General features: G+C 55.8%; 1 protein-coding gene across 2 annotated transcripts in view; it reads left to right on the forward strand.

The window, feature by feature from the left end:
* The first annotated feature begins 321 nt into the window (after window positions 1-321).
* NHSL2 (NHS like 2) overlaps window positions 322-25,933 on the forward strand; it is a 173,944-nt gene continuing 148,332 nt past the window's right edge. The window contains exon 1 of one of the 2 annotated variants that reach the window (XM_024111675.3): window positions 322-685. In XM_024111675.3, the coding sequence (XP_023967443.2) occupies window positions 421-685 (265 nt within the window). In that variant the 5' untranslated portion in view covers window positions 322-420. The remainder of the gene's footprint in view (window positions 686-25,933) is intronic. The other variant, XM_024111679.3, reaches the window with a different exon arrangement.

Genomic DNA, 25,933 nt, shown 5'->3' on the forward strand with positions numbered 1-25,933 from the left:
ACAGGGAGCCTCGCTGGCTTGAGCTCAATGGGAGGGAGTGCTGCTGCGGCAGGGGCTTGCAGGATCGGGCATTTGCCTCCGTCCCAGGCTGGGAAGCGCCTCATCCACCCCACGGCTGGTCCGGAGCGCAGTGGGCACAGCACTCATGTCTCCGCGGATCTCAAAGGGCGGCACATACACTACCCCCCCCTCCGGCAGAGGGGCTCCCTGGCGCCGCGCCCCCAAGTGTCCCCGCGCCCGGCGCCGGGGGAGGGAGCGGCCTGGCAGGCCCGGCGCTACAGCCAGCCCACACCCCTCCCTCGCCGCGAGGTTGGCTCGGGAAGCCCCGCCGGCTAGAGCAGCCTGGACTCCGCGCTGCGCGCAGAGGCTCGGCCAGGCAGGGCGCTGCGCTGCGCTGCGCTGCGCTTCGGCGCCCCGACCATGCCGTTCTACCGGCGCACGGTGCTGCCCCGCAGTCTCTGCCCCAGCCGCGCCACGCTGCAACTGGCCGAGCTGCGGGACGTCTGCAGCCTGGCCTCGCTCACCCTGCTCCGCCAGCTCGCCGACCTGTGCGGCCACTCGCTAGCACTACTAGGCGAGATCGAGGGGCACCTGCTGGCGCTGGGGCGCCGAGCCGGCCGGCTGCGCCACCGCATGAGCCGCCTGCAGGGGCTGCTGCACGGGCGCCCTCACCCACGAGCGCCAGGTAAGAGACCGGGAGGCTCCTGCTGCGCGCCCCCACCCTTCCGACAGCCCCTCCCCGGCCACCGCCCCGGACCCGAGCCCCCCTCGCCTTTCCTCCTCTCTCTCGGGAGCTGTTTCCCTTTAAAAGCAACTTCCCTTCTCCTCTCCGCGCCCCCCGGTTCTCCTTCGGCCGGGGAATGGGTTTCTCTTCCAGCTTGGCCGGGCAGAGCTGCCGCCAGCTCGTGTCCCAGCTCTGTCCCTCTCTGCCCCTTGGAGTGCGGGATCCTGCTGGATCCACACGTCCCCTGCCAAGGGGCTATTCTTCGAAGGTTCCCCGGGCTGACGTGTGGCTGTCCTGAACGCAGGACTCGTGGGCATTGCTGAGCCCTGGTGGTGCTGGGCACGGGGGTGACGCAGGGGTGTGCCTGGGTCCGAAGGGGTACGGCTGCATGCAGCATGGTGGAGGCACCTGTGGCCTCCTGGGGAGGGGCTGGTTGTCATTTCTTCCCTAGACCTAGTACTCAGGGCCTTGGCACTTAGCCCTTTGTGAGGCTTCCTGGGCTGGTCCTGGCTTCACCCATAGTCTCTGTTGGAGCAAAGCTGCCACGTTCTGGTGGCTTTGAGATTTTTTAACCTGCTTTAATTTGTAAAGGGATTAATGTAAAAACTGGAACTGTCTCTGGTGTGGCTAAAAACAACTGCACAATCCAGTTCAGATCTCCAGGAAGGGGCTGCTCCTGATGTCGCCTTCATCTGGATCTGGCTTTATGATTATTTCTGTATACTAACCAGATCCCTGCTGAGCTGCCATGGGCAGCTATCCTGTGGGGAATGGGCTCCTTGAAGTCTCTGTCTGATTGTCCTAAGAATTTACCCTATCACCTGTTGTGGCTGTAGTACAGGGGTGGGCAAACTTTTTGGCCCAAGGGCCACATCTGGGTATGGAAATTGTATAGCAGGCCATGAATACTCACAAAATTGGGGGTTGGGGTGTGGGAGGAGGTGAGGGCTCCCGCTGGGGGTGCAGGAGCTGGGTATGAGGGGTTAGAGGTGCAGGAGGGTGCTCCGGGCTGGGACGGAGGGGTTTGGAGGGTGGAAGGGGTTGGGATGCAGGAGTGGGTTGGGGTGCAGGCTCTGGGTGGCGCTTGCCTCAAGCAGGTCCCGGAAGCAGTGGCATGTCCCCCCTCCAGCTCCTATGCGGAGGCGCAGCCAGGCAGCTCTGCGGGCTGCCCCATCCACAGGCGCCGCCCCTGCAGCTCCCATTGGCCTCAGTTCCCAGCCAATGGGAGCTGCAGGGGTGGTGCGTGGGGCAGAGGCAGCGTGTGGAGCCCCCTGGCTGCCCCTACGTGTAGGAGCCAGAGGGGGGACATGCTGCTGCTTCTGGGAGCCTCATGGAGCCATGGCTCGCGCAGAGCAGGGCAAGCGCCCGATCTCACTCCCTGCCTGGAGCTCGAGGGCCGGATTAAGAGGTCTGAAGGGCCGGATGCAGCCCCCGGGCCATAGTTTGCCCATCCCTGCTGTTGTACCTGAGCACCTTCTGTGTCTTAGTAGCAATAGCAAAGTCTCTAATGGGCTTAGTTGTCTCTCTCACCCTTCCCCTTTTTGTAGTGAAAGCTCAACTACGGTCGGAGTGGGGGGCTTGTTTACGAGGGGTGTTGATGGGTGTTTTTTGAGCAGAGGAAGTGGCAGCGCTGGAGGTAGCAAAACTCCCCATGATTTATGTGGGGGCAGGACTGGACCCTTAGCCCCTGGCTCAGCCCCGCCAGGAAGGAAATCGCCTGAGGGCTCAAGCGTAGCCCTAGTAAAATCTGAGTACAGTGACAGAGCATTGCGCAAGGCAGCTCTGGGGCATCCTAGCCCTTGCAATCAGGCAAAGCTGCTGGTGCTGGGAGCAGAGCGAGCAGTGGGTACAGCCCAGTGTTTCTCTGTTAGTGTGTCGGTTGCCACGTAGATCCGCTGTGTGCTCTGTCACACTGGCACACGCCCAGAACACCCACACACCCTGTTCTGGGAGATTGGCAGGACACCCGCCACTCATCTCCAGGAGGGGCAGGGCCTGCAAAGCCCCATCTGCTCTTTCCCCACCTGCAGTGGAGCTGCGTTGGGCCTTGCACAGGTACATGCTATGCTCAGACTTTGTGCCTGCCTCTCATGCTAGCACCTGGCACCCATCCATCATGCTGGCAACACCATCTCAGTGGGCAACTGCTACACTTACACTGACGATTCCGATTCGCGTCTTGGCTTACGCCCGCCAAATCCAGTCCCCAACCTGCCTTCATGTGATGTCAAGTGTCTCACTACATGGAAGAGGGAGACGCACAGGCATTCCGTCACTAACCGGCACCTTGTCCTGCCCCGTAACATACCCAGGACCCCGGGCATGTCTCGCCCGGTGCAGAAGCAAGGCCTAGTGAGGGTGGGCTGAGGACAGAGCAACAGCAGCAATCTGAATCCTGCCTTTCTTTGACAGTTGTCCAAATACTGGGCATTTTCCAGGCTGCTGGCCAAATGAATGCAGTACAGGGAGCTCCTTAGATCAAAGCACTGCTAGTGACTCCACAGCAAGGTGTGTATTGTAGCTCTGAGTGTTAATACTCTGTCTGCACTGCTGGGCATCCATGCAGCCCGTCCTGCCATGCACCGGATGCAGCATAAAGCCTGGGCTGGATTTTGTGGGGCGGGTTACTTCCCTGGTTGTCCCAAAGCCCTGGTGTGGGATATAGAGGTAAACTTCTCCCATAGACAACGCCCAATCTAAATCACTCTCTTTAAAGACTCCCTAAGGTGTGTCCATCTTTAGCTATTCAACCTGTAGCTGAGGGCTCTCTTCTACTAAGGAGGATGGATTTTTGCTGGAGTCTTGTGCTGCTGCTTAAAATGACAAGTTGTACCCTATTTGTCCTGTGTGCCCCCATCTGATCACCTCTGCATTGGAGCTGTACTGGTGGGTTTGTTTTTGTAGTGCTTTTATTTTCACTTTCAAATGGTAAGTTTTGGCACAGATGTCTGCGTTGGGACAGAAATGGGCAGTGTGTTTTGGACAAGTTTAAATACGCTCATTTAAGATTTGCTTGTAAAGGTTTCTTTGAAAATACTTCTTAAAATTGTGTCAAGCGCATTCCCTCTGCAGACTCTGCACTTTCTTCAGGCCCTTTGGCAAAGGTTGTGCATCTTGTGTTTTCCGCATTCTCTTGCATGTGCTCTTTGTTGCTACTTTGGAGGGCTCTGCATGGAGCCAAGGGAAGTAGCTGCCAGGATCCTGCAGCTTGTTTCCTGTATGCAGAGAGCAAACCAAAGTTTTCAGAGTTGGCCTTTGAGACATGTTTGTGTTGCAGACACTAGTGTTATAATTAAAAAAGCTACCAGGGCAAGCAGAAACAAAGGGCAAAAATCTTTAATCTCGGGTACAAACTCTGAGGCAAAGCGTTGACAGATTAATAGATTTTAAGGCTAAGGGCCATTATGGTCATCTACTCTGATGTCCTGCTTAGCACAGGTCAGAGAATTTCACTGAGTATTTCTTGCATCAAAACTGTGATACGCTGCATTTAATTCCAGCCAACCAAGTGAGATTGACTTCAGCTGGCAAGGGTGAGCAGAGGATGCCCTGTGAGTTTAGCAGTCTAACCCAACTTGGGCCAGAGGAGATTCGGAAGTTTCTTCCTATAAAGGCAGGTGACCGGCTTGGAGCAGCCTCAGCAGCTGGGGGCGGGGATGCTGGGTGTGGAGGTTGCCAGTACCGCACTGGAGAGCTGCCTGGCAAGGGAGGGAATGCGCCTGCTGCTGTGTCCTTGCCTGCAGGACACAGGGAGATAGGAGGGCTGGGTTCTCATTCACTGGGGCAAGGAGCAGGGAAGCAGGCAGGGCTGTGGGAAACTGGAGAGAGAGGAGGAGGGCTGGCAGCTGCACGTGTGTGGCTCTGTCCTTCACTAGTTCTGGGGGTGAATATTCAGACGGCGGTGGAGTCATGACCACGCTGTCTCTGGATTGGCTCTGATCACCACACTTGGCTTTGCAGTCAGCGTCAAGTCACCGCTGCTCCATGTCAAAATCGCACAGTGTGTCAGTTGTGAGGCCAAGCCACTTGCAAGCATAGGCGCAATGTCACTTTCTGCATACATGTGTGCATGGTGGTGGATCCTCTGCTGCTGGCGGATGATCACATTGTAGCCATGACCAGTTCAGCTTATACCACCTGTGTCCCTCCAGGAGGTTGCGACCATTTCTCATGGATGGGGCTTGCTCCCATGACCCAAGCCTTTATCACCTGGAGACGAATTAGTGCAATGCTTAACATAAGAACAGAACATACTGGGTCAGACCAAAGGTCCATCTAGCCCAGTATCCTGTCTTCCGACAATGGCCAATGCCAGGTACCCCAGAGGGAATGAAAAGAACAGGTAATCAAGTGCTCCAACCCATCGCCCATTCCCAGCTTCTGGCAAACAGAGGCTAGGGACACCATCTCTGCCCATCCTGGATAATAGCCATTGATGGACCTATCCTCCATGAATGCATCTAGTTCTTTTTTGAACCCTGTTATAGTCTTGGCCTTCACAACATCCTCTGGCAAGGAGTTCCACAGGTTTACTGTGCGTTCTGTGAAAAAATACTTCCTTTTGTTTGTTTTAAACCTGTTGCCTATTAATTGAAATTGGTGGCCCCTAGTTCTTGTGTTATGAGAAGGAGTAAATAACACTTCCTTATTTACTTTCCCCACACCAGTCATGATTTTATAGACCTCTATCATATCCACCCTTAGTCATCTCTTTTCCAAGCTGAAAAGTCCCAGGCTTATTAATCTCTCCTCATGCTTCTGGGTGGGGCTGCTTTTGGGGTCAATCCAGCAACCTTGAACTCATAGAATCATAGAATATCAGGGTTGGAAGGGACCTCGGGAGGTCATCTAATCCAACCACCTGCTCAAAGCAGAACCAATTCCCAACTAAATCATCCCAGCCATGGCTTTGTCAAGCCTGACCTTAAAAACCTCTAAGGAAGGAGATTCCACCACCTCCCTAGGTAACCCATTCCAGTGCTTCACCTAGTGAAAAAGTTTTTCCTAATATCCAACCTAAACCTCCCCAACAGCAACTTGAGACCATTACTCCTTGTTCTGTCATCAGGTACCACTGAGAACAGTCTAAATCCATCCTCAACTGGTGTGGAATGTAGCACCTTCGTGCTATGCGGCACCTCTCAGGGCTGCATGTGTTATTAATGCTCCGTAATCCTCACTGGGCTGCCTCCCGGCTTCTGGCTGGAGATTAAGTTGCTGGGTTTGATCCTTGAAGCCCTAGGTGGCCTGGGACTGGCCTAGTGGAGCTGCCTCCCTGCCCGAGCAGTTCGGTCAGCAGCAGAGGCCATTGAACTCAATCCCCTTGTTGTAACAGGCAGCGTCTGCAGGCAGAGTACTCTCTGCCAGGGTCCCCTCCTTTGGAATTCTCCGGCTCCCAGGGTCTGAAATAGCCTCAGTCTGTAGGTCTGTCGGGCTCACTCCCAAGCCCATCTGTTTGAGCAGGTGTTTGGGGAGGGGGCAGGGAAGGTGGGTTTCGGGGGGGAAAGCGGAGTGTGCTGGGAGTGTTGCACTGTATGAGTCACATAGCTTGGGAGGAGCGGGGTGAGGGGGCAGGGAGGAGAATGCTGCTGCTTTACAGGGTTTATGCTCTAACTCCTGCCTTGTTGTGGTTTTAAATGTGGTGTCGCAGCGCCCAGGGCATCAGACGGGGTCCTCGGGGCGGAGTTTCTTTTGCAACAAACTTGTAATATAAAAGCCCTGTGTCAGTCCTGTGTATGATGTAATCAGAAAGTACAGTGGGGCCCAGGCAGCTGCTCCTCTTTAGGGTGGGGTTAATATCCCTTGTCTGCAGATGTGAAGTGCTTGCTTTCTTAAGGCTGGCAATCAAGACAAAGAGTATAGATCTGAACTAGTCCAATCTCCTTGCCGTTGTTACTAACTCAGTCTTTTCAAACGGAAGGGGTCCAAGTCACTGTGCACATTCCCCGATCTCCATTCTTTATTTCTAAACCCTCTGTCACTTTTACCACTGAGGCTGTTTGCTTGGTTTTCGTACCTCACTCAGCCCGGAGAGGGAATCTGAGTGGTGAGTTTCTCTGTCTGTTCCTAGTCAATCTGGTGTAACTCCTTCCTACTCTCTGGAAGGATGCTGAGGTATCTGGGAATTTATGTCACCCGAAGGGAGCACTGAAATCCCAACCTCTTTCCCACTGTCTTTATTTCAGTAAAAACCCTAAATCGTGAAAACATTTCTATTGATGTTAGTTTGGGCAGTTTTGTTTTTCTAAAGCTCAAGCGTTTGGTATCTAGTTGCTGGATGCTTTCCAGAGAGGAGGAAGGCAGCCTGTAACTCTGCTAGCATCCCAGCAGTGCAGTAGGAACAGGCGAGAGCTCCAGCATGTCCAGAAATGCTTTACACAAGACAGTGTTGCTGTCTGCAAGTTGCCTGAATTAGTAACGAGTCTACGGGCCAAGGTGTTTGATTGCAATGCAAAACCTTCCATCTTCAAAGCGTGCCTCTTGCTTTTATACCCCAGTGTCCCATCTTGAGGAGGAAGCACTGGGTGGGAAATGAGGGGTTCTCTTTTCAGAACAGAGTAGAAAGAACATGTGTTGCTTCCAAAAAACACAGGAAACAATCTCCCTAGGCCACGTTCTGATACACTTGAATAGCACCAGGGATTTCAATAGGACTACGCCAAGGCATGTACTGTGGACACTTAATCTATTTGATAAGTCATTTTCCTGGAACTCTCTTAGGAAGCAGGAGCCTTGCAGCTAAGGAACATGCCCTTCGGCTTTTGCTCCATTGTGCTAAAGAGCAGATTTTGCGCCCCACTCGGCCCTACAGCCCCAACAGACAGGGTTTTAGGAGAACTTTGTTCTCTGCACCCTGGCCCACCGAAGGCTTTATGCACTGGAGGCCGAAACAGCTGGCTTTTTATCTTTGCATATGATGCACCAATGTGCACCTCTGCTTTGCCTGTGCACTATTGCCAAAAGGGGAAACATTTGGGAAATAAGTTTAGAAGCTCATTGTATGTGCCCTGTCCTGCATGGACTAAGGGCATGAGGGGGGCACTGGTGTGAGCTGCTGATTGACAGTTGTGGTGAATGAAGTCAAGTATCAGGGGGTAGCCGTGTTAGTCTGTATCTACAAAAACAACAAGGAGTCTGGTGGCACCTTAAAGACTAACAGATTTATTTGGGCATAAGCTTTCGTGAGTAAAAACCTCACTTCTTCGGATGCATAGAGACATGCATCCGAAGAAGTGAGGTTTTTACTCACGAAAGCTTATGCCCAAATAAATCTGTTAGTCTTTAAGGTGCCACCAGACTCCTTGTTGTTTTTGTGGTGAATGAAGTACTCCATGCACAGCGTAGATACAGTAAGGCAGGCATCCCACTAAGCTTCCTGGCCACACTCCCAGCACATGTACACTCCCACTCTCTCCGGGAAAGAACCACCTCTAGGAGAGGCAGGGGAGTTCATACAGCTTGCCCTGTATACACTCAGTTCCGTGCTTAGTCAGGCATTTTCTCCACTTCTAGTTTCTGGGAGACTCTCCAGAGATCTCTAGTGGTCAGTTTTTGTCACATCCTCTGGCTTTTATCTGATCCCATATGGGAACAATCAGATATTTCTGTGGTGTTATACAGTGTGTGTTTCTATCCAGATGCCGCAGAACTCTAACTGTAAAACAACAATCCTCAAGTACTTGTGAAAAAGCAGGTTGTTTATCAGCCATGCAGAGATTTAACAATGGTGCTCCCTCTCTTTTCCACTTGATCAGTTTCATACTAAACTTTATCTTCTTCACTTCCCCTAAAGATACTTCCATCTCTTTCCTGTGAGGCCACTTGGCTCTCTGGGTCCTTCTCATAATTTGGATTCCCCATTAGCAGCCATATATGGCAGATCAGAGAGATTCCAGAGGTCGTTTCCAGCAATCTGGGCAATTTCATGTTCTTAGCCATGGGATCCAGTCCTCTTGTTACCCTGGTCCAGAATGGAAGTGCATGTGTGTTTCTGAAACTGCACTTAAGATTTCATTTGTGTGCCTCAATTGTCATTCCATCATGACTGTTCAAATGGGAGAGCAGGGTTCTGCTGCAGAGCTTGAATTCAACCTACTAGTTAAGAGACTGAAATGACAGAATAGATACATGGTTGCAGGAGGAAAGAATTGTGCTGCTGAAGGCCAAGCATTTAATCAGAACCAAAGACTCCGAAAAGGCAGGTGCTGGTTCCACTGCAGGGTTGAAGACACTGACTTTGTTTTTACTGTCACTGTTGCTTAGTAATGAGACTTCGCACTGCTTACCCAATGATCTCAAAGCACTTTACAGACATTTGTTATCTCAGCTGCCCTGTCAATCTACCCACTTTACAGGCAGGGAAGAGAAGGCTCGGATAAGCTAACAGGCTTGCCCAGGGTCATGCTAGTTGGTGGCAGAGCTGGGAACAGAACCCAGGAGTTCTGGCTCCCAGTGCTATGCTCTTGAGCCCTAGACAAAGCCTGCTAGATGTGGAACTAGAACTCAGGACTTCTGACTCTGCCTCCAACCAGTAGCCTGCAGAGCCTAGTTTGTCTGATGGAGGCTGTTGTAACGTAATGAGTGCTGTGCACTGGCTGAGTTGAAAAGCTGCAATCTGATTGACAGCTCTTCAGCCTGAACTCACCCTTTCAGAAAAGCAAGGTACCTTTAAGCTCTCGTGCTTTTACTGCGGGTTCCTGCACTGAGGTTCTGGTCTGGAGGCTGAGACGCGAGTCCCTTGGCATTGGCCGTATAACAGCAGCAGAGCAAGGCACCCATTTTTTCCTCTCTCCCCACGCCCATTGAAGTGACTGGGCACACAGATTGTCAAAGACAAGCTGTCACGGAGTCCCCGGGCGATGCTCTGGAGCTGCTCCCCACAAAGCCAGTCAGGACTTTGGGGAGCCTCCTCTCCCATGGAGCAGACTGTCCTCAGGGCAAGAAGCTCACACAGCTTCACCTCCTGGGTCTGACCTTGGAGCATTCAGCATCCTCTGCCCCTCCATGCACTTCCCACAGCGAGTCTGCCCAGGCGGGGTCCTGGGGAAGCCAGAGGGTCATGCACGCACCTCCACTTCGCAGTCAGACGTGACTCTGAGCCAGCCAGTAAAACAGAGGTTTATTAGATGACAGGAACATGGTCTAAAACAGAGCTTGTAGGTCCAGAGAACTGGATCCCTCCGCCGGGTCCATTCTGGAGTCCCGCAAGCCAGACACCCCCGTCTGTACTCACTCCCCGTCCCCAGCCAGCTCCAAACTGAAACCCCCTCCAGCCGCTCCTTCTCTGCTGAGTTCCTTTCCCGGGCCAGGAGATCACCTGACTTCTTTGTTCTCCCACACCTTTAGCATCCCCTTGCAGGGGGGAAGGACCTGGCCATTAGTTGCTAGGCGACAGAAGGTTGGCCAGAAACTGAGGCACCCACACAGTATTCAGAGGAAACATTAAGATAGGGCTACCATACGTCCGGATTTCCCCGGACATGTCCAGCTTTTCGCTCTTTAAATAGCAGTCCGGGGGGGATTTCTAAAAATCTAAAAATGTCGGGATTTCCCCCTGGTCGACTATTTATCGACCGAAAAGCGGCTGACAGGGCAGCCAAGCGCCGCTCGCATTGGGGCCTCGGCAGCCAAAACCCTTTCCCGGCTCCCCCCATCCCCTGCAGCCTTAGCACACCGCTCGGCAGCACTGGGGGGCGGGGCTGTGCGCCTGTGAGGGAACGCGGCGGCAGGGCTGGCAGCGGTGGCCAGAGCCCCTCCCCCGCTTCTCCCCTCCTCCACAGCCTCAGCATGCCGCTCGGCAGTGCTCGGGCAGGGCGGGGCGCTCCTTGGGGCACGGAGCCAGACACCTGCTCTAAGCAGAGCGGCACGGTAAGGGGGCCAGGAAGTTGGAGAAGTGGGGGCAGTCAGGGGACAGGGAGCGGGGGGGGTTGGATGGGTCGGGAGTTCGGGAGGGGGCTGTCAGGGGGGCAGGGGTGTGGAGAGGGTTGGGACAGGGAGCAGGGGGGGTTAGATGGGTTGGGGGTTCTGGAGGGGCTGTCAGGGGGGCAGGGGTGTGGAGAGGGGTCGAGGCAGGCAGGGAGCAGAGGGGGTTGGATGGGTCAGGAGTTCTGGGGGTCCTGTCAGGGGGCGGGGAGCGGTTGGATAGGGCGTGGGAGTCCCGGGGGTTTGTCTGGGGGCGGGGGTGTGAATATGGGGTGGGGGTGTGGATAAGGGTCGGGCCAGTCAGGGGACAGGTAGGGTCCTAGGGGGGCAGTTAGGGAGGGGGGTTCTCAGGAGGGGGCAGTCAGGGGACAAGAAGCAGGGAGGCTTAGATAGGGGGTGGGATCCTAGGGGGCAGTTAGTGGCAGGGGTCCCAGGAGGAGGCAGTCAGGGGACAAGGAGCGGGGGGGGGTTGGGGGTTCTGAGGGGGGCAGTCGGGGTGGAAAGTGGGAGGGAGTGGATGGGGGCGGGGCAGGGTGGGGGGGGGGGCTAGAGCGGGGCTCCCCCCCGCACATGTCCTCTTTTTTCATTGTGGAAATATGGTAAATGTGACGTTGTGCAGTCTATATGGTTTTATAAAAACATGATAATAAGTGAATATAATGTAACTGGGATAGCTTTAGAAAAATATGGTAAAAAGTGAATATAATGTAACTGATATGCTTCATGCAAAAGGTCTCTTGTAAGGTATCATTACAAAGCTTATAATCTACTGAGTGTGATCATCCGATTTGTATAAATGTACCACTCTTGTATCTAAAACTAGAAATATAAAATATAACTCTGAGGGCCTATTGTAATTATGTAAAGTGTGGGCCATTAATGATGGTTTGGAATCTTGATGATTCCCATTGTCTGCAGATGGCTGTCTTTACCTGTGAGTCTTCCTGTATATGTGTGTGCTGGCAAGTGAGTAACGAAGTCTTGCAGTGACATGTGATCATGTCACCTGAACTGGAATCCATCTTTAACCTGGTGCTTTTCCAGTGAGGGGGGGTGGAAACCCAGAGGGACAAAGGGTTCCCGCCTTATGCAAAAGATATATAAAGGGGTGGAAGAGAACAGAGAGGAGAGAGGAGCCATCATGAAGAATCCCCTAGCTATCACCTGAGCTGCAACAAGAGCTGTACAAGGAGAAAGAATTGTGCCCAGGCCTGGAAGGTGTCCAGTCTGAGAAAAAACTTACTGAAGCATCTCTGAGGGTGAGATTATCTGTATTCAGTTTGATTAGGCATAGATTTGCGCATTTTATTTTATTTTGCTTGGTGACTTACTTTGTTCTGTCTGTTACTACTTTGAACCACTTAGATCCTACTGTCTGTATTTAATAAAATCACTTTTTATTTAGTAATTTACTCAGAGTATGTATTAATACCTGATGGAGCAAACAACTGTGCATATCTCTCTATGAGTGTTATAGAGGGCGAACAATTTATGAGTTTGCCCTGCATAAGCTTTATGCAGGGTAAAACGGATTTATCTGGGTTTAGACCCCATTGGGAGTTGGGCATCTGAGTGCTAAAGACAAGCACACTACTGTGAGCTGTTTTCAGGTAAACCTGCAGCTTTGGGACAAGTGATTCAGACCCTGGATCTGTGTTAGAGCCAGACAGGAGTGGCTGGCTCAGCAAGACAGGGTGCTGGAGTCCTGAGCTGACAGGGAAAACAGAAGCAGGGGTAGTCTTTGCACATCTGGTGGCAGCTCCCAAGGGGGTTTCTGTGATCCAACCCATCACAGTAACCTTACATTAAGAACAGTCCCACTTCATCACACAAGCGCTTTAAACGTAAAGGCAGCCAGTCCCTAGGAGCCGTAGGGGAGCAGACCCCAGTCTGTGCTCGCAGAGATGAGCTGCTTACCGGTTTTGTAGAAAATATGTGATGTGTTGGCTGCCCTCTGACCTCCCAGCCTGGGCCTCGAAGCAAACATTTAAACAAGCAGAGCAAGAACAAGAGGTCAGCTCCAATGCCCCAAAATGGCTGGAATATCCTCCAGCAGCCGTGCGATACAGCCTCCCCCTGCCCTGTGGGGTGTGCGCCCCCAGGCCAGGGATAGTCAGGATGGGTTTCCATTGGCACTCCTGGCTGGAACCCAGGTGGCTGGTAAATGTGCGGCCGTGGAGGTTCTTCCCCAAAAACGCTGTCATTGTCTTTTCTTTAAAAAAAGAAATGGGGTGAGTGTAGTGAATGAATGACATGGAATAACTAACAACAGAGCCAAATACACCCCAGGCAAACACCATGCCAACTTCCCCATACACTGTTATCTGGGGGGAGGGATAGCTCAGTGGTTTGAGCATTGGCTTGCTAAACTAGGGTTACCATACGTCCGGATTTTCCCGGACATGTCCGGCTTTTTGGGCTCCAAATCCCCGTCCGGGGGGAAATCCCAAAAAGCCGGACATGTCCGGGAAAATCGGCACATGCGGGCCGGCCGTGCGGGTGCTCGGGGGCCGGGCCGGCGGTGCGGTGCCGGGCCGGGGGCTCGGGGGGCCGGGCCGGCGGAGCGGTGCCAGGCCGGGCCGGGGGCTCGGGGGACGGGCCGGCGGTGCCGGGACGGGACGGGGGCTCCGGGGCCGGGGGCTCCGGGGCCGGGCTGGCAGTGCCGGGCCGGGCCGGGCCGGGGGCTCGGGGGCCGGGCCGGCGGTGCCGGGACGGGACGGGGGCTTGGGGGACGGGCCGGCGGGGCCGGGACGGGCCGGGGGCTCGGGGGACGGGCCGGCGGGGCCGGGGGCCGGGACAGCAGTGCGGTGCCGAGGGCCGGGCTGGGGACCGGCGATGCGGGGCCGGGGGCCGGGGGTGCTCGGCCGGGGGCCCGGGGGCCGGGCCGGGGACCGGCAGTGCTGGGCGGGCCGGGGGTGCTCGGCCGGGCCCGGGGCTGGCACCCCAGGGCCCGAGCTGACCCAGGCTGGAAACACCGGGGGGGGGCCAGCCTGGGCCGTGCCTCCTCCCCCCACACTCCCCCTTACCTGCTTCAGGCTTCCCGCGAATCAAATGTTCGCGGGAAGCAGGGGAGGGGGCGGAGACTTTGGGGAGGAGGCGGAGTTGGGGCGGGGGCATGGGCGGGGCTGGGGGCGGGGGCGGGGCCCCGTGGAGTGTCCTCCTTTCGGAGGCACTAAATATGGTAACCCTAGCTAAACCCACAGTTGTGAGCTCAGTCCTTGAGGGGGCTACTTAGGGATGTGGGGCAAAATCAGTACTTGGTCCTGCTTGTGAAGGCAGGGGGCTGGACTTGATGACCTTTCAAGGTCCCTTCCAGTTCTAGGAGATAGGATATCTCTATTAATTTATTTATTTTATCTCACCGCACAGCTCCCCTGCTGGTCTGCTCCTGCCCAACCGAACTCTGCCGATGTTCCTCAGTCCTGGCTTGAAGCGTCCCTGCGATTCCAGACCTGTCCCCTGCCCCCAACTCTGCCTGTGCTCCTCACTTCTCCCTGCTACTCCAGTCCTGACCCCCAGCACTACCTGTGCTCCTCACTTCCCCCTGCTACTCCAGTCCTGCCCCCCACTCTGCCTTTGCCGCTCACTTCCCCCTGCTATTCCAGTCCTGCCCCCCAGCTCTGCCTGTGCTCCTCACTTCCCCCTGCTATTCCAGTCCTGCCCCCCAGTCCTGCCTGTACTCCTCACTTCCCACCGCCACTCTGCGGGAAGAATGTTCCCGGACCCCGGCCTCATGGGGTTAATTTTCCCTGCCTCTCCATTATGGGAAAGCCAAAGCCCGTTCTCTGGTGCTGTGAGGGAGAGGCCAGCGGGAGGGGGGCTGAAAGCAGCTGTCCAGCCCAGTCCCATGTGCAGATGAGTCAGTGCACTGCAAGCTCAGCATGCTCAAAGAAAAGCAAAGGAACCAGGAGCGGAGCCCTGGCTGCTCCAGCTGCTTTGCTGAGCTGGCCCCAGCCAAGTCTGCCCTGCTACTGCTATCACTGATTGTCCCTGGGCCAGGACCCTGCCTGCTTTCGGATGCCCCTCCCTTCCTGTCCTCTCGCAGGAGGCGGTGAAGGGCAATCTCAGGTGCCCTTCTGCACACACAAGTTCAAGGAAGCCCACTCCCAGCTGCAGTGTAGATATACCTTAGAGGCACACCATCAGGGTAAAGATCAGATGATATCAAACAAGTTCCTACATACAGTGTTGCAGATAACACCTCCTAGAGCAGGCCTGCACAACATGCAGCCTGGGGGCCGCATGCGGCCCGCGTGGGCTCACTGTGCGGCCCGCGGGGGTTGAGTAGATGGGTTCACTGTGCGGCCCGCGTGGGGGTGAGTAGGCAAGTGGCGGGTGAGGGAGGGGGGCTGAGTAGGCGAGCGGGCGGGCAGTGGCAGGGAATGAGTAGGCGAGCCGGCCGGGTGGAGGGCTGAGGAGGCGAGTGGGCCGACAGTGGCGGGGGGTGAGTAGGCGAGCCGGGGGAGGGGGGCTGAGGAGGCGGGCGGCGAATCGGTGACTGACCTGTTCTACTGATCAGGTCTGGCTCCCATCCCCTCTCCCAGGGCTGGCTCCAGGCACCAGCAAAACAAGCAGGTGCTTGGGGCAGTACATTTCTAGGGGCGGCATTCTGGCGCCGGCCATCTTAGGTGCTGACTCCAGGGCATGGGGAAAAAGTGCCCTCACCGCCCCAGCTTGCCTCCGCTCCACCTCCGCCTGCTCCCCTGAGCGCACCGCCGCTGCTCCGCTTCTCCCCCTTCCCTCCCAGGCTTGCCGCACGCAAAACAGCTGTTTAGCGCAGCAAGGCTGGGAGGGAGGAAAAGCCAAGCGGCGGGGCACTCGGGGGAGGCAGCGGAGGTGAGCTGGAGCAGGGAGTGGTTGCTCTACCCCCCCCCCGTTACTTCCTGCACCCCCCCACCCTAGCTCACCTCCGCTCCGCCTGCTCCCCTGAACGCACCCCCTCTCTGCTTCTCCCCCCTCCCTCCCAGGCTTGCCATGTGAGAAAACGGTATTTCACGCAGCAAGGCTGGGAGGGAGGAGAAGCTGAGTGGCGGGCGCTTCGGGGAGGCAGTGGTGGTGGAGCAGAGGTGAGCTGGAGCGGGAAGCGGTTCCTCTACCCCCCCATTACTTCCTGCACCCCCCCCACCCTAGCTCACCTCTGCTCCGCCTGATCCCCTGAACGTGCTGCTGCTCCACTTCTCCGCCCTCCCTCGCCTAGGGGGGGAGAAGCAGAGCGGCGGCACGCCTGGGGGAGCAGGCGGAGCGTAGGTGAGCTAGGACGGGAGGTCACGGGGGGGCCGCAGGAAGCAATGGGGGGGAGAAATGCGGCACGCCGGGGGGAGGAGGCGGTGCTGGGGATTTGGGGAAGGGGTTCGGAAGGGGTGGAGTTGGGGTGGGGCCGAGGGCAGAGGGGCACGAAAAAGAAAGGGGAGGCGGCCAAATTTTTTTTTGCTTGGGGCAGCAAAAATCCTAGAGCCGGCCCAGCCCTCTCCAAGGGTTGCAGATGTCTGGAAGTGCCTGCCTTCCACGCCTTCCTTATTCACACCTCATTCATTCAACAGGGCAATTGATTACAAAGTGGGGGGAAGATCTTATTCTACTTCTAGCAAAAAGACATTTTTCTTTTACCTTAATTATACTATCTTAGGGGCCCGCTATAACATATTTCCGAGGTTCAATACTGCTGTTTCAGTGGAGCGGCGCTGGGGAAGGAGGGTTTGTTTCCATGGGGCAGGTGGCGCGGAGTCTGTGTGTGTGTTTCGGCGGCGCTGGGGTGTGTGTTGTGTTTCAGGGGGGCTGGGTGGCGCTGGGGGGCGGGGGGTTGGCAGCGCTCAGGCGGTTTCGGCCCTCACCTGTTTTCTTTGGAGTAATATGGCCCTCGCCGCTTTACGAGTTGTGCAGGCCTGTCCTAGAGAATTATCCCTGACAGGCAGTTAAACAGTTACTCTACTTGTATTGAACTCTATTTATTCTGGTTTTTAAATGATTCAAACCTGTAATCCCAGCAAGCATACAAAGCAGGGAAATTGAAAAAGAGCAGATGTGAGACCTGGCAAGTGTGAGTTGTTCAAACTACTAGACTGAAACATACCTGCACTTTGGGGAAGGTCCGTGCTAAGTGGGTTTCCTGGGGAATCCCTGGGGAGTGGGTAATGCAAATTACACAACCCCAATTATGCAAAACCCCAGCCTTTTGAAGCTATGCCCTGAGGAGAGGGCCACTGATTGGTGATTACCTGCGCCAAGAGCCTGGAGATCAAAGAGCCAACCTGGATAAAGAACCAGCTGTATTGTCCAGGTCAAATTGTTCCTGATCTATAAGCTGACATGAACTTGTAACCAAGGGGGCAAACCCTTTTGAAAGACTGACTCATACCCGCGCCCTGTGGTGGCGTTGGGGGTGAAAATAGGAAAAACTTTTTCACCAGGAGGGTGGTGAAGCACTGGAATGGGTTACCTAGGGAGGTGGTGGAATCTCCATCCTGAGAGGTTTTTAAGGCCCGGTTTGACAAAGCCCTGGCTGGGATGATTTAGTTGGGGTTAGTCCTGCTTTGAGCAGGGGGTTGGGCTAGATGACCTCCTGAAGTCCCTTCCAACCCTGATAGTCTATGATTCTATAAAACCTGGGAGGCAGTGACCATGAGATGGTCGAGTTCAGGATCCTGACACAAGGAAGAAAGGAGAGCAGCAGAATACGGACCCTGGACTTCAGAAAAGCAGACTTTGACTCCCTCAGAGAACAGATGGGCAGGATCCCCTGGGAGAATAACATGAAGGGCAAAGGGGTCCAGGAAAGCTGGCTGTATTTTAAAGAATCCTTATTGAGGTTGCAGGAACAAACCATCCCGATGTGTAGAAAGAATAGTAAATATGGCAGGCGACCAGCTTGGCTAAACAGTGAAATCCTTGCTGATCTTAAACGCAAAAAAGAGGCTTATAAGAAGTGGAAGATTGGACAAATGACCAGGGAGGAGTATAAAAGTATTGCTCAGGCGTGCAGGAGTGAAATCAGGAAGGCCAAATCACACTTGGAGTTGCAGTTAGCAAGAGATGTTAAGAGTAACAAGAAGGGTTTCTTCAGGTATGTTAGCAACAAGAAGAAAATCAAGGAAAGTGTGGGCCCCTTACTGAATGAGGGAGGCAACCTAGTGACCGAGGATGTGGAAAAAGCTAATGTACTCAATGATTTTTTTGCCTCTGTCTTCACGCACAAGGTCAGCTCCCAGATTGCTGCACTGGGCAGTACAGCATGGGGAGAAGGTGACCAACCCTCTGTGGAGAAAGAAGTGGTTCGGGACTATTTAGAAAAACTGGACGTGCACAAGTCCATGGGGCCGGATGCGCTGCATCCGAGGGTGCTAAAGGAGTTGGCGGGTGAGATTGCAGAGCCATTAGCCATTATTTTTGAAAACTCATGGCGATCGGGGGAGGTCCCAGATGATTGGAAAAAGGCTAATGTAGTGCCCATCTTTAAAAAAGGGAAGAAGGAGGATCCGGGGAACTACAGGCCAGTCAGCCTCACCTCAGTCCCTGGAAAAATCATGGAGCAGGTCCTCAAGGAATCAATTATGAAACGTTTAGAGGAGAGGAAAGTGATCAGGAACAGTCAGCATGGATTCACGAAGGGGAAGTCGTGCCTGACTAACCTAATTGCCTTCTATGATGAGATAACTGGCTCTGTGGATGAGGGGAAAGCAGTGGATGTGTTATTTCTTGACTTTAGCAAAGCTTTTGATACTGTCTCCCACAGTATTCTTGCCACCAAGTTAAAGAAGTATGGGCTGGATGAATGGACTGTAAGGTGGATAGAAAGCTGGCTAGATCGTCGGGCTCAACGGGTAGTGATCAATGGCTCCATGTCTAGTTGGCAGCCGGTTTCAAGTGGAGTGCCCCAAGGGTCGGTCCTGGGGCCGGTTTTGTTTAATATCTTTATTAATGATCTGGAGGATGGTGTGGACTGCACTCTCAGCAAGTTTGCAGATGACACTAAACTAGGAGGCGTGGTAGATACACTAGAGGGTAGGGATCGGATACAGAGGGACCTAGACAAATTAGAGGATTGGGCAGAAAAAAACCTGATGAGGTTCAACAAGAACAAGTGCAGAGTCCTGCACTTAGGACGGAAGAATCCCATGCACTGCTACAGACTAGGGACCGAATGGCTAGGTAGCAGTTCTGCTGAAAAGGACCTAGGGGTCACAGTGGACGAGAAGCTGGATATGAGTCAACAGTGTGCTCTTGTTGCCAAGAAGGCTAACGGCATTTTGGGCTGTATAAGTAGGGGCATTGCCAGCAGATCGAGGAACGTGATCGTTCCCCTTTATTCGACATTGGTGAGGCCTCATCTGGAATACTGTGTCCAGTTTTGGGCCCCACACTATAAGAAGGATGTGGAAAAATTGGAAAGAGTCCAGCGGAGGGCAACAAAAATGATTAGGGGTCTGGAGCACATGACTTATGAGGAGAGGCTGAGAGAACTGGGATTGTTTAGTCTCCAGAAGAGAAGAATGAGGGGGGATTTGATAGCAGCCTTCAACTACCTGAAGGGGGGTTCCAAAGAGGATGGAGCTCGGCTGTTCTCAGTGGTGGCAGATGACAGAACAAGGAGCAATGGTCTCAAGTTGCAGTGGGGGAGGTCCAGGTTGGATATCAGGAAAAACTATTTCACTAGGAGGGTGGTGAAACACTGGAATGCGTTACCTAGGGAGGTGGTGGAGTCTCCTTCCTTGGAGGTTTTTAAGGCCCGGCTTGACAAAGCCCTGGCTGGGATGATTTAGCTGGGAATTGGTCCTGCTTTGAGCAGGGGGTTGGACTAGATGACCTCTTGAGGTCCCTTCCAACTCTGATATTCTATGATTCTATGATTCTATGAACCTCTGGTAAGCTTTTAGCATGCACGGAGGTTCTCTTCTTGTTTTTAAATGTTGTCTCTATAATGCTTTTGACCTAAGAATGAAGGCAGTGTGCTCTGTGAAGGCTGGTTGGTAGCTGGTGTGCACTGTGGTAGCCCATGGGCCTGGAGAAAGAGTTAATCACAGGGGCTGGACCCTGCTCCAACCTGCTGGCAAGTCACAGTGATGCGCAGAAGCACTGCAAGTCTAAAGGAAGTGAGACCTGGGAAGCCTCAAGCAGGTGCCCTCAAAGGAGACCAGGGGGAGAGGGGTCAAAGATGCAGTGAACCCTGAAACTGTGACAAGCTCCTCCTCATTACAGATCCTAATCCATCTACCTTATCTTCAGTGCTTTAGATGACCCCCGTCAACCTCACAGCCACACACACCCGTGCTTCAGGGTATGGCTGTTATGGGGATGGGGAAAGGGAGGCCCAGAAAGACTCAGGCCTAGATCCCCAAAGGTATTTAGGGACCTAACTCCCAGTGAACTCAATAGAAGTTCAGTGCCCCTGTACCTTCCAGGGTCTGGTCCTGGGACCTGTGGAGGAGCCAGGAATTGTCATAGGCTAGTGCTCTAACCGCAAGGCACCTGTTAGCAGGTGCCCTACTGCTAGTCGGTGTGGAGGGACATGTGCATGCCTCACATGTGTAGAAGGGCAGGGCACGCAGGTGGGGGTGGAGGGGGCATTGACCTTTCACCGCTAAGGCGGTTTGCTGCCTTTTTGCATTCCACCTGAAGGGAGAAAATAGTCCAGTCAGTGCACTTGGTATTCTGGCCAGTTTCACTTCAGGGGGCCCAGTCTAGGCCTGCAATGGGAGAGTTGTGGGGGAAGGTCTGGTTAGTAAAATTTCCATTGCAGTTACATCCCCTTGCCCCCATAGAAACAGGGTTTGTTCTGAGGTTCTGCAAAAGCTGCTTCTGCCAGAACTTTGGACCAACTTTTTTGTGAAATCACCCCTTCAACAACCTTCCCACTGATCCCGATCGACTCCCCCTGGATCAACATGGGCAGATGTCCTTTGTTCCACCTCTGTGGTGCTGTCTCCCTTCTCCACTCTATGCTGGGATCCCAGGGGGGTGAGGAGAGGGGCAGTCAGAGCCAATTCACAGCAGCAAGTGAAGTGATGAGTCAGTTCCATGGGGTAGTCCCTGCCCCCGCCCATCCCTGCGGAGCTGGGAGATAGCTGCTGCCTCCTGATGGTGGTGTGAGCTCTTCACTCAGCAGAGAGATCCCTGGATGGGCGCAGTGCTGGGAAGCTCCCGGTGGGCCTTGCATGCGTGGCAGGTATAGGAAAGATTTGTGGCACTGGCCCTACCAGCATTGGTTTCCCTGATAGCAGCTGGGGAGCAAGTCCAATGGAGAGGGACCCACTGGCCCTGTTGTTCCAGTGCCTGGACAGAGCAGTGCTTCTTGGCGGCAGGGGCAGAAGGAGGGGCATGTGGGCTGGTTCTGCAGAGCAAGGGGGGCTCAGGAGCTCTGGCTGGCCCAGCATGCGGCTGGGAGGGATGATGCAAAGCCAGAGCCTTTGGAAGGAGAGGAGCTGCCCAGCCACAGACTGTGTGGGGTGTTAGTTAGTGGGGGCTGAAGGGATCGGGTGCTCCAAGCTCCGGAGAGTTGTGTACTGGGCCAGGCCTGAATTGGATCCAAATTGCAGGCTGCCGCTCCAGCATCCCCAGCAAGTGGGCCCCCAGCTTTCTGTGTTCTCCCATGGAGAGCGTGAGCCTGAGCCAAGAGTCTCCCACCTCCTGGCAGTGGCTGCATCACAGGCCAATGAAACAGTGGCCCGGGGTTGTAAGGGCTGTGGGTCACTGGCTTGGCCACGTATAGCTCAGTGTTTTGAGCATTGGCCTGCTAAACCCAGGGTTGTGAGTTCAGCCCTTGAGGGGGCCATTGAGGGAACTGGGGTAAAAATCTGTCTGGGGATTAGTCCTGCCTTGAGCAGGGGGTTGGACTAGATTACCTCCTGAGGTCCCTTCCAACCCTGATATTCTATGGAAAAAAAAAAAAAAAGATGGGGAGAGTTGGAAGCTGGGCTACTGGTAGCACATGCTGCCCCAGTGTCATCCCAGGGACACTAACTCCAGAGGTCATGGGCCTCCTGGCCCAGGGAGCAGAGCAGCTCCATGCAGGAGAGGGAGGCTGACTGCTGCGCTGAAGCCTCTCCAGGACCCATGCTGGGTGTGGGCCCAGGGTTCACTTAGAACCGGGCAGGGACTCTGCCGCAGTGGGGAATGGGCTGCAGGTCAGCTTGCAGGCTCAGGTCCCCAGACTTGCTGGTTGCTGGCAGATCAGCCGAGGAACTCACTGCACTGCAGGGTCAGCGGCCAGGCACCAGGAGAACGCAGCCGTAGATGTCTGGAGACCTCTCTGCTTGTTGGTAGACACTAACGAGGTTGTGGTGATCCCTGTGAATAGCTGGGCCCACTGGAAAAACACATGCATCAGCAGTAATTGCACCTGCCATGGATGAGCTGGTATCTGCACACACAGTGCAGAGCCTGAGCCTGGGCCTGGTACTGTGCACTTGCGGCTCCTCCGCTTGCAGGGGCAGCTAGGCCTGGGGCTCTGGGAGCTCACCCTGCTCTGCTGTGGGACATGGAGACGGACTGGCCCCGACCTCCTGCCTTCTGTGCAGTTAGAATCCCAGCTGTTTCAGCGGGCGGGCGCCGCTCCCCGCCCCCCCGGCACACACTGTGCCCACCCCAGCTCGCCAGCTTCTGCTACATAGCTGGCCATGGGCCCCACCTCCTGTCTGGATCAGGGCGCAGCTGTGCAGAGTGCAGCTCCCAGCATGCACGTCGGCCCGACTGCTGCATGTTGGGAGCTGTGCTCTCCAGAGACTGCGTCCTACTCCGGGTTAAAGATGGGGCTGGTAGCAGGCTCTGTGGAGAAGCTGGCAAGCAGGGTTTGGGGCATAGCATATGGGGGGGGGGGCTGTACCTCCCTGTAAGGAAGGGGATCTGGGCCCCCTCCCCACTTCTGCCTGACCTGGAGCAGGTCCCCTCCCCGCTTGGTGCCTCAGTTTCCCATTGGATACTGACCCCGTTCCAGGGGTGTTGTGTGGCCTGGCTCTCTGATATCGGTAACGTGGGGTGAAGTATCAGAGGAATAGCGGTGTTAGTCTGTATCCACAAAAACAACGAGAAGTCCGGTGGCACCTTAAAGACTAGAAGTGGGTTTTTTTACCCACAAAAGCTTATGCCCAAATAAATCTGTTAGTCTTTAAGGTGCCATCGGGCTCCTTGATGTTTTGTGGGGTGAAGTGTAGATTCTTCTCTGCCACACACCCCCCACCGCCCGCTGCCTCCTGTGCCACTCAGAGCACTTGGCTCGCTTGCCCTCCGAGGGATGGGGCTGCTGATAGGGCAGTGTGCTCAGGGGCCAGGAACGTTTGCCGGGTTATGCTCACAGAGCCAGTGTGGGCCAGCAGTACCCGTGGCCTGGGGTGTTCATCTCTCCGGCGGCCATGGTGCTATCAGTGCCATGGCTCCAGCCAGCAGCAGGGGTAGAGCAGGAGGAGGGTACCCCGTCTCGCCTGTGTGTGGGGGGGGAGCCTCGCTCTGACCTCGCCGTCTGTGCCATGGCTCACCCCAGGAGGGGGAATCAGTTCTGCTTGGACAAGGGTCCCTGGCCCTCTCACCAGCCTCTCAGCGCCCAGCCCCAGACCTGCCAAAGGGAGGGAGCCTGGCCTCAGTACAAACACCAGAAGAGCATCCAGACTGGTCTCTCCCTAGCTTGATTTCCCCATGTACCCAGGGCCAGGTAGCATCTGCAGCACAGGTGCCAGCCCGGCAGCAAGGGAGGGGCCGTGAGCACACACAGCAGGCTCATAACTCCGGACAGCGCGGATGGGGTGTCTGCGCCAGGTGCTGCGGAGGAGAAGGCTCTTGCACCACCTGCAGCGGGGAAGGGGGAGAGTGGAGGCCAGTGCTAGGTGTGCTGAGGGCAGCGAGGCAGGGGACAGTTTTGAACTGGACCCTGAAATGAATGGGGGCAAGTGGAGCTGCAGGGCTGGTGGCTGCATATAAGGGTAGTGGGCAGGCTGTGATTGTTACAGTTAACCCCGTAGATTGCAGCAGGGCCAGGGGCACCGTCCAGGCCCAGATCCCGTTGCGCTGGGCATGTGCCATGGTGGCTGTGTGTGGGGCCAGGGCAGGCTGCAGAGAAGGGGTGCGATGGGAGAAGGTGTGGCTGAGGCCCTGGGGGTCACAGGCAAATTGTGGGGGACAGGGCTGGCCTGGCTCCCATGCACAGGAGCTAGCAGGTGCCTGGCTTCCAACTTGCTGCCCAGGTCCCTAGAGCAGAGCAGAAGGGAGAGGCCAGCTAAGCACAATGACCCACTGGCCTTGGGAGGGAGCCGAGCCTGTGTTCTCCCAGGACTGGAGCTAAGAGTCCGGGAGTGGGAGCAGCCGTGGGCCCCTCGGGGCTGGGCATGGCTGGAGGCTGGAGACTGCAGCTGGGTACGGGGGATTCCCCTGGCAGCCTTACGTGCCTCGTGGTTGCGGGACCCAGCAAGGAGAAAGGAAGAAACGCCATGTGAATGATCTGCAGCTCCCGGGAGGCCTCCCTGGCTGCTCACGGGGAGGGGGCTGCCCAGCTCCTGGCACTGGGGGCTGAGCTGACACCCCTGCCAGTGCCAAGCAAATGAGGGGTGGGGTCACCGGACCCACAAGGATCTGTGGGAGGTGGCAAAAGGGGGCAGGACTAGGCAGAAGGGGGTTAAACTGCTGGGCGAAATGCAGGCTGCCAGCATGGCGAGCGTCCAGCAGCGAGGTCTGTGGAGCAGCGTCCCCGGGGGAGGGCTGGGAGCCCCATTGCTTGGGGCTGTGCAGAGCCCTGGGCATGACCCCAAGGGAGCAACTCTGCCCTGTTTGGTCCTTCCTGTCTGGGATGCTCAGTGAGGCTATCCCAGCCCCAGAGCCCATGAGGCAAGGGGGCAGCTGGTACAGAGCCCTGCATGGCATGGAGAGGGCAAGGGTGCCCCAACAGGGAGGTTGCAGCAAGGGCCGAGTCCAACAGGGTTTGTGTTCAGGGACAAGGCAGTAACCGCGGAGCCATGACAAAAATACAGCCTCTGCCACCCAGGAGGGGCATGTGGCTGGGGCACTCCGGCGGCTCCGCTGGGCGAGGGCAGGCAGATGGGTATGGGGCAGAGTTCAGGGCAGTGTTTGCAGCAGACACATCTGGAGTGGGGAGAGCCGGGGGGGTTATTTTGTGAGAAGGGCAGGGGCGTCGGCACACATGGAGTGGGCATGTGCAGTCTGGGCAGCACTGGGGGTATGGGCAGAGATGCATGGTCAGGGCAGTGCCAGGAAAGATGGGCATATGTGGTCTGGCCAGTGCTAGGAGGGTGGGCTCACGGGTGCGGTCTGGGCAGCGCTGGAGCAGGGGGGTGGGCAGAGACACACAGTCTGGGAAGTGCCAGGGGTGGGCATGTGAGCAATCGTGGAGGCACCTTTGCTGGAGGTTTTCGAGAAGTGGCTGGAGCCATCTGTCGGGGTGGTTTAGACACAACAAATCCTGCATCTTGGAAGGGGCTAGACTAGATGACCCCTGCAGTGCCTTCTAACCCTCTCATTCTATGATTCTCCATACAGTCTGGGTGATGCCAGGGCGGGTGGGCAGGGATGTACGGTCTGGGCAGTGCCTGGGATGGGCAGGGACACGTGAGCTGAACGCGATCTGGGTGGTGCTGTGGGGGATGGGCAGGGACACGCTGTCTGGGTGGACTTGGGGGGATGGGCAGGGACACGTGATCTGGGCAGTGTTGGCGGGAGATAGGCAGGTATACGCGGTCTGGGCGGATCTGGGGGGTAGGCAGGAACACACAATCTGGGTGGTGCCGGGGGGATGGGCAGGGACACGCAGTCTGAGTGGTGCCGGGGCTGAGCACACTTGGGCTGGGCGGTGCCGGGGCACATCAGAAACCATGCATGTTGATGCCATGAACTAGCCAGAGAGAGGAGCATTTAATCACTAAGCTAGGTGACCCTGTGCACACTCCCATTCCCACTAGCCAGGTCCCCCGTGGGGCAGCTGGGCTTGGCCCCCAGGCCCCGCATGGGCTGGCAGGGCATCCCTGGGCAGAGTCCTGTCCCCGCAGGCCACGATGTTGCCCCCTCCCGCTGCCATGGAGCCTGCTGCTTGGAGCAGCCTTGGGAAGAGCTAGCAGCAGGTTGCCATGGCACCCGGTCTGCGGGCCCCACATGCTGAGGCTGGGCAGGTAAACATGGGAGAGTGGCTGGAAGGGGCTGGGGCTGTGTAGCCCTTCCTCTCGCTGCCACCTGCTGCTCACGCCCCCTCACAAGAGGGCAGTGCTGGTTGCAATGGGCAGGAGGCAGAGAGGTGCCACCCACAGCTGATGCTCCCAGGGCGACAGAAGCTCTGGTGGTATTGGACATCCCCTGGGTGGG

Source organism: Chrysemys picta, chromosome 9, assembly GCF_011386835.1.
Source record: "Chrysemys picta bellii isolate R12L10 chromosome 9, ASM1138683v2, whole genome shotgun sequence".
Taxonomy (NCBI): Eukaryota; Metazoa; Chordata; order Testudines; family Emydidae; genus Chrysemys; species Chrysemys picta.